This window comes from Protopterus annectens, chromosome 11.part0 (genome assembly GCF_019279795.1).
Source record: "Protopterus annectens isolate FY-2018-M chromosome 11.part0, PAN1.0, whole genome shotgun sequence".
Lineage (NCBI taxonomy): Eukaryota > Metazoa > Chordata > Ceratodontiformes > Protopteridae > Protopterus > Protopterus annectens.
The window spans coordinates 199611540-199628155 of NC_056745.1; the positions used below are offsets into that span (position 1 = coordinate 199611540).

General features: G+C 38.7%; 1 protein-coding gene across 1 annotated transcript in view; it reads right to left on the minus strand.

The window, feature by feature from the left end:
- Positions 1–16616, minus strand: part of DDX11 (DEAD/H-box helicase 11) — a 1280855-nt gene that overhangs the window by 700146 nt on the left and 564093 nt on the right. The window contains exon 12 of the mRNA XM_044087617.1: positions 11852–11931. Coding sequence (XP_043943552.1) covers positions 11852–11931 — 80 coding nt within the window. The remainder of the gene's footprint in view (positions 1–11851; positions 11932–16616) is intronic.

Sequence of the window (16616 nt, forward strand, 5' to 3'; positions counted from 1 at the left end):
TATTTTCCAGTACATCAAGAAAAGAGGAGTGGGAATCCTGGGGCATGGTGGGAGATCTGTAGCAAGCTACAATTTGGATTGCAGTTTTGCCAAGAGATAGTTGCACTTGGATAACCTCGGATGCATTATGCTGAGCAACTAGCCTGGAGGTGTGGATATCCTTAATGAATATGGACACACCCCCACCTTTGGTGTTTCGGTCCAGGTTACATGGCCGAAAAGTGTGGTATGAGTTATAGCCTGGTAGTGCAGGGGTGGTCTCTGGAGCCTTGAACCAGGTCTCAGTCACTGCACAGATATCGACGTTCTCCATTTTAAGGAGTGCCTCGAGTGAGTGCATTTTGAAATTTAGACTTCTAGCATTGAGTAGCATTACCCTCAGTTTTTGCTTGCTTGTTCCTGTTATGGTGGTGAATTTGTTACTTGAATCCTGCCTAAAAAAAGGCACTATAGGGGCAGCAACAGCCTTAGCCAGTATCCGGAATCCCATAGGCGACAGGTGCAGGCCATCTGTGGCAAAGCATCGCGGTTTGTTGACCATATCATCCCAAGCAGACAGATACTGGATCCCCTTAGAATGACACCAGAAGCTTAGCCAATTGTTGAAGTCAATCATTTTGTCCTTGTACTGCGGTATAATTCTGAACGATGGCAGAATGCTACTCGGGGCTAGGGTCATACCTGCCTGGGCTACAAGATCGGAGAGCTCTTCCATGTCTCTTTTCATGTAGTCCAGGGAGGTACGTCTCAGGTCATTCACACCAACATGGACAATGACAGTCATATTTGTACTTGTTGTGGAGTGACCTGAGTGTGTGGGTTATGTGGCAGATCCTGGCACCCTAGGGGCAGCTGACAGTAACCTTCTCCTTGTTTAGCCTGGTGAGTGGGACATCAGTGTGCCTAACTATAGAGTCACCTATTACTAGTGTGTTGGGTATGTTGTTTTGTATTGGCTGTGTTTGAGTGGCACACTGAGTCTGTGGGCTATGTGTCATTTGGGTTGTGTTGGGGGATGGAGGTTGCTTGTGTTTCTGCTTTGGAGGTCTGTGTTGCTTAGGCAGATTATTATTGAGAGCCTCTGCGAATGTTTTTGAGTTTCTATTTGTGGAGTTTGGTGGTGTAGACGTAGTGAGACTACGTGTGGTGTGATGCAAATGTTTACCTTCTCCTCATGACTGTCAGGTTCATTCTTGGTTGGAGAGAGCTTTACCTCCAGTTTGGCTAGATAAGTGCATCTCTCACAGGTTGTAGTGGTGGGTGGTAGGAGGAGAGGGTTGTCTGTGTATATGAGACAATTTCTGCATTGCCTCAAGATGCCCAGATTCATCAGATAGACAGGGGAGAACACTGGGAGCTGACCCTTGGACATGCCTGAATAAAAATTATTTTCCTCTAGATAAGTGAGGAAAGTGAGTACAAGAGCTGTTTTTCTCAACGCCAGTGAGAAAAGTAAGTACAAAAACTGTTTTCCTCTAGGTAATGAGGAAGATTGAGTGCTATAGTAATTAGTAGCTTATTTAGTGCTTACAAGTTCTGAGCAAGTGCTGAGCATGAATAAGCAAATTTAAGTGCTAAAACTAAGAATCTGTATCTGCACTAGACGAGTTACAGGATAGAAACAAGTGCAAATGCAGGCTTTCAAATCAGAAAGTTGAGAGAGATGGAAGATTGCCCAAACGGCTAATAACTACAAATTCTGGACCAGAACCACCCCTTATGTGGTAGACAGGTTACCTAATGCTTACCACTCCAACTGATAAGCTAGAAGGCTTCCCTCCAACACAGAAAGGCTTGGGGGGCTCAGAAGCTTACAAACAGTCCTGGATACAGCAAATCTGTATCTGAAACACTAGTTACAGGAAAGGTAGGAAACAGGCTTACAGTTTTTTTTTTTTTTTTTTTTTTTTTAGAAAAGTAGCAAAAACAATAGTAAAAACAATTCACATGCAGTGCAAGCTAGCACGCTTGAGTAGGTAGCAATATTAGACCATACACAGTTTGAAAAATGCAATTAAATTAAAAAGGACTAAAAGCAAGTACAGAAAGGGTTTATTAGGTAGAATGCGGTAAAGAGATGGGACTGGGGGAGTGTCCTAGATCAAATCTACAGTGGGGTGGGCACTGCAAAAGCCACCAAATTTAACTACAAACCAAAAACAGGGAGGGGGAGTGGGGAAGACAGTTTCAGCAGAGATCTGAGCAACCACTAATATAGTACAACTACTAAGCCAAAAAATATACTCAGCTCTGTATATCTGCAGATCAGTCTCTCAGAACAATGAGACAACAGATACCTAAGCAACAATTAAACTCTATAATAAAGAAAAATATACTCAGCTCTGTATATTTGCAGATAGTCTTGTAAGGCTGTCTCTCAGAGCACAGGTTCCAATTTAAATGCAGGCTGTTATTAACAGGTCAAATTAAGGGAACTTTGAGTTAGGTAACACACAAGCTATAAAAACCAGTTATATCAGCTGAAGACAAGGCAGAAAATGGTGGTGGGAAGACAGTTTCAGCAGAGATCTGAGCAACCACTAATATAGTACAACTATTAAGCCAAAAAAATATACTCAGCTCTGTATATTTGCATATCAGTCTCTCAGAACAGTGAGACAACAGACAAATGTTGCCACCTGTATCAGCTGCACCAGTTTTTATGTGGGCAAAACTGTACGGAGACTTAAGGAAAGGGTTACTGAACATGTTAAGGCCATTAGAAACAAAAGATGCCCATAATGCACTTTTATAGGCATAGTACAAGTTGTACTAATTTCAAAACATGCATCTTCTTTGTCACTGACAAGGTGAAAAGTAGCGAAAGAGGAGGTGACTTGAAATTAAAGGTGGAAAATTTGGAGACCATGTGGCAACTTAGGTTAAATGCTATGCATCCATCTGGCCTCAATGACAGTATAGCTATTCTTCCCACACTTAAGGCTAAAGCAAATGTGATCAAATAAAAACACCCTTTTTTATATATTCAACAACGTATATCAGTATCATAATACTTTTTATTTTACTTTAAGCACATTGTACAAGAGTATTTTTGTCTTGTATTTTGGTTTAAGCATATTTTTATACTTCATGTATAATCAGTTTGTCTTTTAATTCTATGAGATGATGTCATTTGATGTGGACTGGTCAGCAGGTAGGGGATGGGTTATTTAAATGTCATTTGTATTAACCAACGTTACTCTGATGAGGCCATTCTTATAGTGAAAGCGCTCAGTCGTTGGGATTTCTGTGTTTTGTGCTATTAAATCGGTGAAACCACGTTTGTGTTGGGACTTTTTTATTTTTATTTCATTGTTTTTTGCATCGTTAGAAGACCAGGTGTTTCAATGACAAGAAAACTAACCAGTGACAAAGAGGTACTATTGATATTTTGGAAAATCTATGAAAAACTGTACAAAGCAGAGGAATGGAGAAAACAAGAAAAGACGTACATGGAAATATGTATGGAGTACTTAAGTAATCCAAGGTTAGAGAAAGAAGATGCTCAAGAATTAGCTAAAAGGGGTGAGATCAAAATGGTCATCAAAATGGAAGTCTCCAGGAATAGATGGTATTCCTGTAGAAGTCTGGAAGTTAGGAGGGAAGAAAGTGATACAGAACTGGAAGGTTTTGTTTAACAATATTTTAAAATGAGGTACAGTACCAGCATCTTAGAAGAAAGCTGTGGTGGCAATAGTTATCCCCCCTCCAAAAAACAACACACCCAGCTACATGCAGAGTAACTTCAATTTTAAACCATGATTATAAAGCATTTATATCTACACTAACTAAGAGAAAGGTGATGCCAGAATTAATAGATATGGATCAATGTGGCTTTGTTGATGGGAGGCAAAGATTTGTCAGCATTAATAGAACAATGATGATCCAGAGGGAAGCAGAGTGTAAGAAAACCCCAGTGTTGTTGGTAGGTCTTCTTGCTGAGAGTCAACTGGGATTTTACAAGTAGGACAGTGGTAACATCTGTATTCCTTGATAAAATAATAGGGTTAATTAGGAGGATATATATGAAAGGTCAGAAACAAGAATTAATGTGGGAGGGTTCCTTTCTAACAAACTGTGTTAGAACAGCGAAACCAGGCATGGCAATTAAGAAAAGTTAGCTTTATTCAGTATTCTGTATTAAATAAATCCAAAAAATGACAATTTAGTGTTGAGCAGCATTATGAGACAGTTGCATAGTTTTATGATGTAAAATGAATGAAAATAAAACAAAGTTTATAGCAGTAAATGATGCAACTACACATGAATTGGTTCAGCAATGCCCATATCTATGGGAACACAATAAAAAGTAGTATTTGGGTATCTGGAAAGATTCTATTACGGCAACTAAGGATAAGTGGAAGAGACCAAACAAAATACCATACAAAAATTGGGAAGGTGGAAGCTCTCAACTATAGATATAGATTGTATCAATTATAGATATAGATATAAGCAGTGGAAATGTTTCTAGTCCCTTTAGTTTACATATATGGGACAGACTGTTTCTCCCCATAGAACAAGGTGGTTTAGAACAACCTGACTTAAAGAGACACTTTAGTTAAGGCTCTTAAACATAACACAAGCAGAAGGTTACAAGTCAAAGTTGAAAGGCATGATGATGAAAAGGGAAGAAGTTCAACAGATAAGGAGAGCAGAGGATTTGGGATACAGGCCCTTAAGAAGAAGAAGCAGAGCAACAACCACAGAGATTATTATATTTATAATGTTGCTGCAAATATTCTAAGAACTAAGCCAAAACAGAAATTGAGAAAGGATATTTTACCAGGGATTACTGCAAGTATGGGCATAGAAAAAAGGCAAGAGGGGTGGAATTTATTGGGGAAAATTAACAAAAGAACCAAGGTATTGGGAGCAAGTAACTATGGACAGAAAAGTAAGAGAGTGAGATGAGGCCAAGTGGACGTTTAGATTGCAGGTTAGAGACTGTTCCCTTACCAGGGATTGATAAAGTATTGGCAAAGAGAAAGGAATAGATACGTGAAAGACCAGCTCTGATTGAGTTTTTAATTGAGTCTTGTACAGAGGATGGTGTTAAAAATGGATAATTAACAGAACTTTGAAAGTATTGCGTGATAACTATAAGAATAAATCAGAAGAGGTTAGAAAAGGTTGAGAAAAGGGAATAGAATATTAATATATAAAGTAACAGTGGGAAAACATTTGTATGGCTCCCAAGGTTTTGGATTTTTGCACAAAAGTGTTTGTATAGGTATGGTTACATCCCAAACAAACTTCAGAATTTTTTTTTTCTCAAGTAGATAGCAATTGCTGGAGGTGTGATGGAAAAGACGGGTAAGTGGGAACATGTTTTCAGGGAATGTAATGAGTTGGCAGATTTTTAAAATTCCCTATAGAGTACTTTGTCAGAAATGATGGGTGAACAAATTTTTGTAGCTAAAAAAATTCTGAGATAAGATACAGGATCAGAATTGCCTAGACATAGTAAGGCCTTGATAAGTTTAATGCAACAGACTGCCAAAAAAAAAAAAAAACAGTTATTAGAAAATGCAAATCAAAATCTAAACCAAATGTAACTGAACTATTGAATATTGTAAAGGAAATACAAAAACTGGAAGACTGGAAGTGGGATTTTTAGAAAAGGGAAGGAGAAAATTACATAGAAATAAACAGAAACTGTGGGAACAATACATTTAGAATAAAATTCAGGAGGAGGAGCGAAATTTAAGGGAAGGCAGGACTTGAGCAAATTATGTAATACTGGTGTGAATGGCAAATGTTAAAAAAGAAAACAAATGTATTATGTAGACAACTAATGAAAACTGTTTACAGTGGCTTGCTCATAGGTGTGTACTGGGCTAATGGGTCTATATTATGATATCACACGCTCAGAAGAGCGAACAACACATAATCGACTCCAGCGAAAGCTTACAACGTCGAAACCTCAGAACAGCGATTTTTTTTCCAAGGGGAAATAAAATCGCTGTTCTGGAAAAAACAAACATACTGTAAAACACTGTATAATGTGGGGGGCAAAGCCCCCCACACCCCGACATGGGGGGCTATGCCCCCCACACACCCCCTACTTAAATATACCAACTCTGAGATCACATTACTGTGCCGAAAACGGCAAAGTAGCAAAAGCGGCCAAGTAAATTCTTTCCCAGGGAAAGAATTCGCTGAAAAGCTGCTTCGCTATTTTGGCTTTTTGCACATTTCAGTTCGACAAAGACGCATTCGACAACCTGCGACAGCATAATAGGGAGACAGGCTAATGACCCTGGGGCCTATATATGCCTAGCCCAAGAAGATTCCCTGGCATCATGCCGCCTAAAATTAGTTCCCAGTGCCCCTGTCAAGCAAGGCCACTGAAGTTTTCTTTTCTATAACTATACGTATACCCACATCACTATCAAAACTGTGTTAATTTAATAAAGCTGTTTAAAAATATACAAGTTCATGATACATATACCTACTGATGCAAGACTGTACACAGATTCACACAAAGTATGAACTGAGTTTTAAGCACTATTGACCTATAGCACAAAACCGTAGTTTACCACAAAAGTGGTCCAATAGCCAGTCTTACACAGAGAAGAAAATATGAGATAATTTAAGTACAGAAATAATATTTAGTGACAATTAAAGATATGACAGCAGATATGCTGCAGACTCGCATGCCTTTAACAAACAAGTTACAAAGTTCCTGTTCTTACATACAACATGAAGTGTGAACTTGTTACTGGCTGTGTAAAATCATGTCACTTCTACATTATGCACTTCTGAATTGAGCAAAGTTCCATCTCATTGTTTTTCAGGGGTAGCTTAGTTTTGCAGTTTGCATTTATGAAAGATTACTGGTATAGTTTTAGCTGTGGCTCCCATAACACAATGTGTGTTGTCAGCACCTCTTTGGAACTTTCTGTCTGCACAACTCTTCTACCCACTACAGAGTGTAAACTGCAGCATATACAGGTAGAGTCCTAAGTAAGGCCCTAGTGACCTGGAACTGATCAGCAGTCCAAGTGCAGGAGCAGCTGACAGGAGATAAAATAAAGGGCGAGGAAAGAATGGAGTCCATGTCCAGGAAGCAATGCTCTAGCCAAGTCTCTCTGTGCAGACTGGAGAGAGGATGCAGGCACTGATCTAAAGGCCGGTCACATCTATGGGTTTATATCACCTTTCACCAGTTCAATTTTTGCTAAACATTTCAACATTACTGTAAAATGCATTAAAGTAGTAGATAAAATGTTTCTAAACATAAACAGTAAAAACATAAATACAGTAGAAAAAAAATAATGCCCATTTGTTAACCAGGTAGGCCTACTGGATACAGTCCCTTTTCAGGGGCAATTGGGAGCAATTATTGATTAGCAAATGAAAAATAGGGGAATCAAACCCTGTACCAGGGGAACTATAATTCACAGCTTTAACCCACTGCGCCAATTGCCAGTAATACATAATGTGTATGAAGAACTAACTTTTCTTGAATGGTAGCTGATCTTGTTAATAATAAGCCATTAAAAAAGCAACGTAGCCTATCCTTATTTGTTACATTGTAGCATGACACAGAACTTGGAATTAGAAAGTAACACAATGCTGCTACGGGCAAGAACAGAATGAACAAATGTACATTTAGTCAAGTTTTTCTAAATTTCTTAAAATAATATTGTTAAATAATGAAAACAAAGTAAAGACTGTGATGCTTTTCCATAAGATGTCATAGCAGAGTGCAAGAGCATGGGTCATCTAAGTGGACATCGACAGGAGTTGAAATTATACACTCAAGGAAGACATTAATTAAGAGAATCAGAGCCTACACTGTGCCCCAGTCACTGGATCTGACAGGAGTGACACAATTTACTCTAGGAATGGCAATAAAAGTTATGAGAGCAATATAGTTTTTAAAAATGAAAATAAATGGAGAGGAAAATACTGCTGAAATGGGAAATCTCTTTAGCAGTATTACATTTACAACATACTAAGTATACAGTCACAAAACTATTTCATTCACAAGGCTCGTCAGTGATTTTTTTTCAGAGAGCTAGTTTTTAAGTTAGAATTAAAGTACTTGTGATGTGTTTGTGTTAAAGTGCTGGCAAAATGCATCTTAGCATGAATGCCCCTATTTTTAGGTTGGTGCCAGTGCAAGTTGTCACTATGAAGAAGCTGAGGCTTCTGGGTCTTTATTCACCCAAATGTGTGTAGTTCTTTTATTCTGTTTTTTTTAAGGTATTTGGGGAAGGGTAGAGCAAATTGAATTGTATAAAATACTGACATGAGCGCAAACAAACGAGTGAAACTGCAACTTAGTTATGTTAGTCAAGTATTACAAAATATGCATAAGCCGTTAGTAGGAACAATGAGTATTTGACACTTAGTTGTATATAATCAACAAAAACTACCAGATGGCTATACAGCAAATGGAAAAAGATGATGGTGGAACACGATGGTAAAATGAGGGATACAAAGATATTATACTTTTGGAAGCAAGCTCTCAAGTAGAATAGAAATAACAATACAGAATATTGTATAAACTGGCAGATAACGTTATAAAGACTAAACCGATGAGGGAGTATAGAAATGAAGATTTTGCCAGTAGGAATACATACAACCAAGGGTACAGAAATAAAGCAAGAGATGGCATGAACTGGAGAAAACTTAAAAAAGGGAGCTGTGCTACTGGAGGCGAAAGATTGCCTACAGAAAAGCAGTGGAGTGGAAAGAAGCCAAGCAGGTGTGTGACCTGCTGGACAAACAAACAGTGCCTTCCATATTGAAGGGGGGTGGGAGGGGTGTATCAAGTGATAGACCAGGTCTGATAAGGATTTACTGGAATCCAGAACAAGGAGATGCTATCAAGAAAGGAATAATCAGTAACACTTATAAAATGCTACATGGTTGTTGTATTTTTCGGCTTTTTCCCGGTTAGGGGTCGCCACAGCGGAACTCCAGTCCGCTAATGATTGGCAGTAGATTTTTACATGCCGAGTTGCCAGCCCTGACGCACAACCTTCAACGAAGGTACGCCCATTCATGCATGTCTCCACACAGAAGACGGTCTAGCTGAGAATCGAACAGGACGTCTATCTGTGAGGCGACAACGCTACCGCAGCACCACCACCACAGTCTATTATAAAAAAAAATAAATCAGTCTGAGGAAATTAAAAAAAAAAAAGACTGGGACAGAAGATTAGAATGGAAAATTACAAAGAAGCAATGAGATGATATTTGTAAGAACCTTAGCTATGCCGTGAAGGCCAGATGATTTAGGATATGTGCATGGTGATCTTTACACGGTTACCTTTATACTTAAAGTAGGCTTCTGAGAATTTTCCTTCAAGTGGAGAGCAGATGCTGGAGATGAGAAGAGATATGATTGGAATGAAACAAGAAATAGGGAACTTATTTTCTGGTAATGTGTGGAGTTATCAGAGTTTAAGGACCCCCTAGAGAATGTCCTGATACAGTTGTTGGGAAACATATTAACTAAGGTGTTGATGCTATTAAATTAGTGTCTAGGTTTAGACTTCTGGAGACAAAGTAACCTTAAGCTTGACGTTATTAGCAGCCAAAAAACAAAAAAAATAAATTGCACAAAACTGGAAATCAGATTAAACCAGCTGTACATGAAGTACTGAACACTGCAAAGGATATAAAAGATCTAGATAAGAAAATTACTTCCATCATCTCTAAATGATCCTAACAATAAATGGTATATTTGGGAACAAAATATATATATAAAATAATGCTGGCTGGAACTGAAAAGTGCATTAAGTATGTTGCAATGCACAACAATAAAAAAAGTTATGATGGGAACTGTATGTATAATGCATGCATACAATAATGGAAACTGTTAGTGATTTTTTTTTACTAATATTAATGTATTTATGCTCATGTAGCAAATTAACAGTGTGATGAGTTGTTTATAAAAAATTGCTAGCAGAAATGGCAGAAGGTAAAGACGGGGTAAGCAGCTCCTGAAAGTCAAGCAGCACTTAACTGTCGGTCACCAAGATTATACAACTTCACAGTGCATCAGATGGTACTTCAGCCATGATGCACAAATGGATATCTCCTGACACAGCTCTGCCTTTATTGCACCTCAGGTAGCACTGTTTTGGGAAGGTCTTTCAGGAAGAAGCAAAGTAGCATCCCTAAAATGAGCATACTAGCGGCTCCAGGGATTCAAAGCGGTTACTGGCAGTTAGCAAGTGGATGAAGTAAAAACGAGAAGCTAAAGACCAAGTTTTCTGTCAAAGGAAACAAAGAAGTTCAAGGGGCATCTCCACAGCAGAGCAAGTCACAACCAGCTCAAACAGCAGCCATGAAACTGATTCATCTTCCACAGGTCTCCCCCAAGACAGAAAGGCAACTCAGGACAAAGCTCATCACCTGATACTGACACTTCTATGCAGGGAGAGAAAACTGACACAAGAGAGAAAAGAGGCCACGAGGAAGGGGAAAAATGACCATGGATAGCACTTCCTTTCTTCAGTACAGAAAAATGTTTAGTAAAATAGTGTAGCCTCTTTGCTTAGAATGACATACAATTCTTATTTGTCACTATAATAAAAGTATCTCATCTTAAGCAAAGAAGTGACAGTTTGCTTTTCTAGTTTAAAAGAACTAAATGTGCTCTCTCCTAGCAGTATGATGGCCAAGAGTCTGACAAAAAAAAAAAAAAAAAAAAATGATTCCAAAAAAAGACCAAAATCCAGCCAGTTGCAAAAGCAGCTTAGCTAAGGATGTGTTATACAGATTTAATCCTTGGGGTGGGGGGAGAAGACAGTTGGGGCTAACACCATGATAGACTATCATAACAATGCACAACTTTCTGGAACTGTACATCAAAGGCTGCTACCTCTTTGTTGCTGACTGAAAAAGTTTCCCTATGGAGCTTTAACAGTTCTAGGAAGGAAGGACAAACTAAGCACATAGCTTTCTAACAGAGATCCAGCAGAGTGCCACCCACTGGTCCAGAAGTAAGACATCAGACTACACTGATGGCAACCTCAGTTCAGAAATAGACTCAGGCATCTGGAGGACTGGCAGGAACAGGAGGGTTTTTCCACCTACCCTGGGGAAAGGATTAAACTTGGTAAAATTAGGAGCATTTCAGCAGAGACTAGAATGGCCTCCTATGATCTGCCAATGATGGTTTGGAATTACAACAAAATGCATTAGATGCGAGTAGAGAGAAGTGTGGGCCATCATGACTCCACTACACTCTGTCTCAAGGAGAAAAAGGACGTGGAGGTCCCTGGTATATGGCCTTTAGAAAACTCCTCACTAGCGATCAAGGGAAAAATGAATGGTGTGGCCTGCAGACTGCAATGCTGTGGACAAGAAGGACGGAAGTATTACAGACAATTTTACACCAGGAAAACAGGACAGAACAGTTGTAGGCATGCAAAGTGTCTTGCAAAAATAACTTAGAGATCCAGGAGCACAAGAACATGTGTTCAATTAACAGAACTGGGCAATGGGCAACATAACAGAAACAGTGCAGTACCCTTTTTGGCTTTTGATCAACTGTGCCAAGAGTAAAGGATTCGTAAAATACAAACAGTTAACATGTCCTAGCCACATTTAATATGCTACTGCATTTTCATACTTCAAGCCTGCTTGCTTACATCAATAAGCTGCCCCTGTGTATCCTTACAATAGGACAATGGTTTACAAAGACTTTAATGTCACCATGGGGAGGTATACTGATGCAGGCCATCACTGGCACATTACTAGATGTGGCTTAACACTGCAATGACCAAACTGCAAAGAGCAGAGTGAAAAATACAAAATCTAAGTCTAATGAGAAGTAAAAACATGCTTCCCAAATATTTCAGTTGCCTCAGTTTCTAAAATTGCTTACCTCCTAAAATCTGCATAAATCTCTCCAAGATGAAAATAATCTGTTTGATGTACATTACGTTCTTTGCTTTCAAGCGATTCCTGTTAATTGCAAAACACATTTTTTACCCAAAGGACCATGATGAAGTAATAATCATTACACGATTTTCATTAAAAAAACACTGTAAAAACATCTCACCCTTGGTTTGTCTTTGCATCATTCAAACCAGTTCCAATCCTTAAATGTATTTTTAAGCAAATTTGTAAGTGCATAGTGCCACCTGCTGGCCATTTAATAATCATATGGTTAGTAAATAAAATTACTGCATTCAAATGCCTACCAATTTTTTCTCCTCAGATAATGCATTTAATTTCAAAAGGCATCAAGTCAGCCTTATAACTGTGGCGTGCAAGATATCACAAACTGCTATAATAAGCAAAAAGTAATAAAGCTTTTGATGTGAAGGGTAAGGAGCTTGTAAAGCTTAAGTACAGTGTCACTGCTTAACTGAGGAATATCTCAGCTGGTTGCTAATTCGAGAAGAAACTTGTCAGCTGTAAAAGGTTTCAAACTCAGTTCATCTATTTTGCTTACTAATGGCAAACTCCCAACAAGTCTTCCTACACATATACTGCTACTGTCAATATTGTGATGAAGCAAGCAAAGGTTAAGTACTTGTTTTGTACAGTAAAAACAGCACTGGGATGGAAACGCAATGAATTGTATCTTCCCATCTCTGATATTCTGGAAATTACTTTTCATGTTAAATGATACTCTCAGCTATACTGAAACTTCTTTTTTTGTACTATTCATTTGCAAAGCATTTTCTCTGGCTTTATGTATGTCAAGTTCCACAGATCAGCTAATTTCCTGACTTGCAACAACAGTTATAGAGAAATAACAGATAACAATTCACCATATCAAATCATTTGTGGGGAAGCCTTCCTCAGTCATAACTGCTGGGATTTCCTCCAAGTTCAGAATTCAGTCTAGCTTCCATGCTCAGAGGCACACCTGCCTTCATCTAGTGCATGCTGTAATGTTACAAGCCAGACTAGAGGCACATACTACAGCTGTGCTCCTCAGTTCAGCCCTCACACAATGAGCATGAACAACCGGACTGAAAACAAAACACATCAACATAAAACAATGCACTTGCCTAACCTACACAGAACTCATTCAAAAGAAGCTGGAGAGGCCATCCAGATGGGTGATAAGAATACATGGCAGAAGGCCAACTCAAAGAACTAATATTATCAAGTATATATTTATTATATCTCATTTTACAGACCTTCTGTAGACATTAAACACCAGGAAAATCCTAAGCAGTAAAAATGGAAACCTCCCAAGAGATTTAAGGCTGGAGGAGAGCTGTTCAGTATGCAGACTCTGTGCCAAGGAAAGTCCAAATCCTGGAATCACCAAACAAGCAACAGTGCCTGGCAGTGGTGTTGACCACTGACTAAATAGCCATGGCACTAATGCCCACAATGGAGGCATTTTGAAGCAAGGACTGGGAAGCAGCCATGCACCTTATCAGAAAGGCCTTAGCAGAAATTGAGTGTTACATGCCTCATAACAAAAGATGCCTTTAGAAAGCCACATAGAAAGGTCAGCCACAGCAACCCCTTCATTGCTTCAGCAAAGCAGAGAAAAATAATCTGTCCTATTGAATTTATGACCCTATTCAGGTTAATGTGAACTATCAGATGAATGTCCAAGATAAACCCTGGATTCTGCCACAAGTAAAATATAAGATGAATTGCTTCAGGATAGCTGCAACACCACTTACAGAAGAAAACAGAATAGAAACAAGACATCTGATACTTATAAATACATTTAATTTCCTATAGATAAGAGCCTGCACCTCTGACATCATATGGGCAGAGGTGATGCCACCAACAATAACAACTTCCAAGTCAAAATCTTTACAGCATTGAACCAGTTCAGAGGATGGGGAATCAAATCTCAAGGAAGGTGAAGACAGACTGAGTAACTGACTAAATTACAGACACTTTTGTCGCTGTTTGTTAACTGGTATAGTCTACCTAGGTTGAGCATATTTTATTTAAAGACCTTGAAGAAAAATGATCAAATAAATTAGCTAATATCAATAAACTACATGTACATTATAAATATAAGATTAGTACATCAATAACGCATATGCAATGCGGCTTATTATGTAATACACATTTTGTTAACCAGGTGGTACAACTGACAGGAACCTTTTCAGTCCTGACTCAGGCCAACAGCACAATAAAAGTTCAAACAGTGTACATACAACACATATAGCAGTACACATAAATAAATAAATGAACAAATGAAAATAAAACATATACAATGGGTGACAAATGAGAGTCAGCTAGAAATTTGATCGAGTTTTGTCTTTAGCTGGCTTGATTAAACTCTTAAGCGTGAAAGCTATGAAATCTTTAGGATTTAGTCATATACACGTACAAAACACTGAACATACATAGTAAAGTAATTGATTTGACAGTGGATATGCATAATAAATTGTGCTTATGTTGTGGGAATTTTGAATACTGAGCTTCAGTATACTGCAGTGTACTGGACTATGCAAGCCGGTGGCGCATTTTTTGTGTTTTTCCCTTGTTCTCCACAAGCCCTCCACATCTGGGGATGTGTGGGGTTTGCCCCAACAAAAAAGGTTTTTGTTTTTTGAATTACACTTTTCAGAATTTAATATTCAAAAGGTGTAACTACAGGGTGACTAGACTAAGCACTGGGACCCTAATAAAATGAACCATGTATCTTTCCAGTGTTGTGAAAGTAATACTTCAGAAATAGTTTAAAAATCAGCAGATATACAGGGATAACCAATGACCAATTTATCAGGCGGAATTATAATAAAATGTCAATAAGTACATACATACATACAAATACAATGAAACAGTTTATGGATTGCAAAGATGACAATATAGAGTGGCTGTCTGTTAGATAATGCTGAGTATCCTCCAGTCAGCTAATACTGTACAAACAAAACTTTTACTGCTTTGACCAGAAAAAAATTCAGGGATGCAGACCTGATACATATTAATTCCACAGTCGGACAACTGCAGGGAAAACTGGAAAGTTAAAAAAATGTTGAATCACACCTGGCATGGCTTCTATCAATGTGCTGGTAGTAATTCCCAATGGACAGCAATCTATAAGTTGCAACATCCTCCACTTCATACTTGACCAAGGAGAGGAAAGCCACTGGATATTTTGGAGTAGTGAACTGGCTGGAGAACATTTGCTGCCAGCAAAAGTTCAGCAGGAGTTGGGGGACCTGGCCTCGTATCTCAATGCCTTGTTTTGGGGGATAACCCTGGGTAATTGGACTTAGTTGCTTGACTCTGGGTCTATGCTCTGCTAATACAGTGCTGAGCCAGTTTGGTTTCCAACAGGAGCCATTTTTGGCATATGGGCAACTGATCAGTATGGTGTGAGGGATGAAGTGGTTCTAATTCAGGATGGACGAACACCATCCTTAGCGAGTATTATGATGGAGATAAGGTTAGAGAATGCTACTGTAGGGCATTTTGTGGCCATGCTATGTCATATTGACTGAGGGGCAAAAATGGGCCTGCGACAGGACTACTCATGAGTGACAGCAGGATATGCATATTCTTTTGAATCCAGTGAGGTGGGAGAAGTTATTGGTTCCTTCTCCATATAAAACTAAGTCATAAAGGTTTCATGTCTTTCAGTTAATCAGAACTCTACCAGACTCTTGTTTAGTTGAATAGTTTAGCTATGCTAACTGAGATCTTTGAACTTCGGGGCAAGGAAGTTTTCCATAAGCCCGAAGGCTCAGTGATCCTAATGTTAGTATTTATACAGCACAAGAGGTATGGGGAGCACAGCCCCCCACATGGGGGAATAAGAGGGACTATCCCTACAACAATTTTGATTTTTGTTGTTAAAGTCAATGTTTTTAGTTGTCAAATTTATGAAAGTGATGCTGTGTGCAGCCATTTTTTTGAAATTTAACTTCTCACCAACAATTCTTTATTTTCATATTCTGAACAGAATGAAAACCCCCTTCATGGCTCTCTCCTCTGTATTAGAGAAGGAAGAAGCAGGTTGGCAACTGGAAGCATACTTTGCACTCACAAAGCTTTCCTCCTGGAATGGAATTTGCAAGGTCCTTCTTGAGAAAGCTCTCTTACATACTGGGAATGTAATTCACACTCGGAATGGATTTTAAATGGCTTCTCGACTGCCTTGCTTCCCCAATTTGCTTAATTATTAATTAAGAATTTCTATTTTCCATTATTCATCTTCCTATTGTAACGTACAGTGTTCCTGTCTACACATCCTGTTTTCACAGTTACCTTTCTGTTTCTACACTTTTCATTCTGGCACAATCCTGGTGTTTGTCCTTTCTTCTGATCTTACCCCTTCCCTTCTTGTCTACATTTTATACATATTTAATTCAGTTTCACTATCCCCTTTTTCATTTTACTTTTTAGTTTTAAAGCTTTAGGCTAGTATCCTGACCAAAGAATGATCTTATCAGGGATCTTATTGAGGAACAGGGTCTGGATCTGTTCCAGGAGATCTAGAGACAAACTGGTCCCTCAGCACCACACTTTTAAGTAGTAGATCTAATACTTTTAAGCAATGACTATTTTTGAACACATCTAGAATACAGTGCTCCATGGTGAAACTCTCCAAGCTGTAACAAGCTCTTTAAGAACTGGCATACCAATGAATAGGCCTGCAGAGTAGTTAGGAATGCAAATGATGCACTAGTGTATTCTTCCTCAGCTATGGAAGC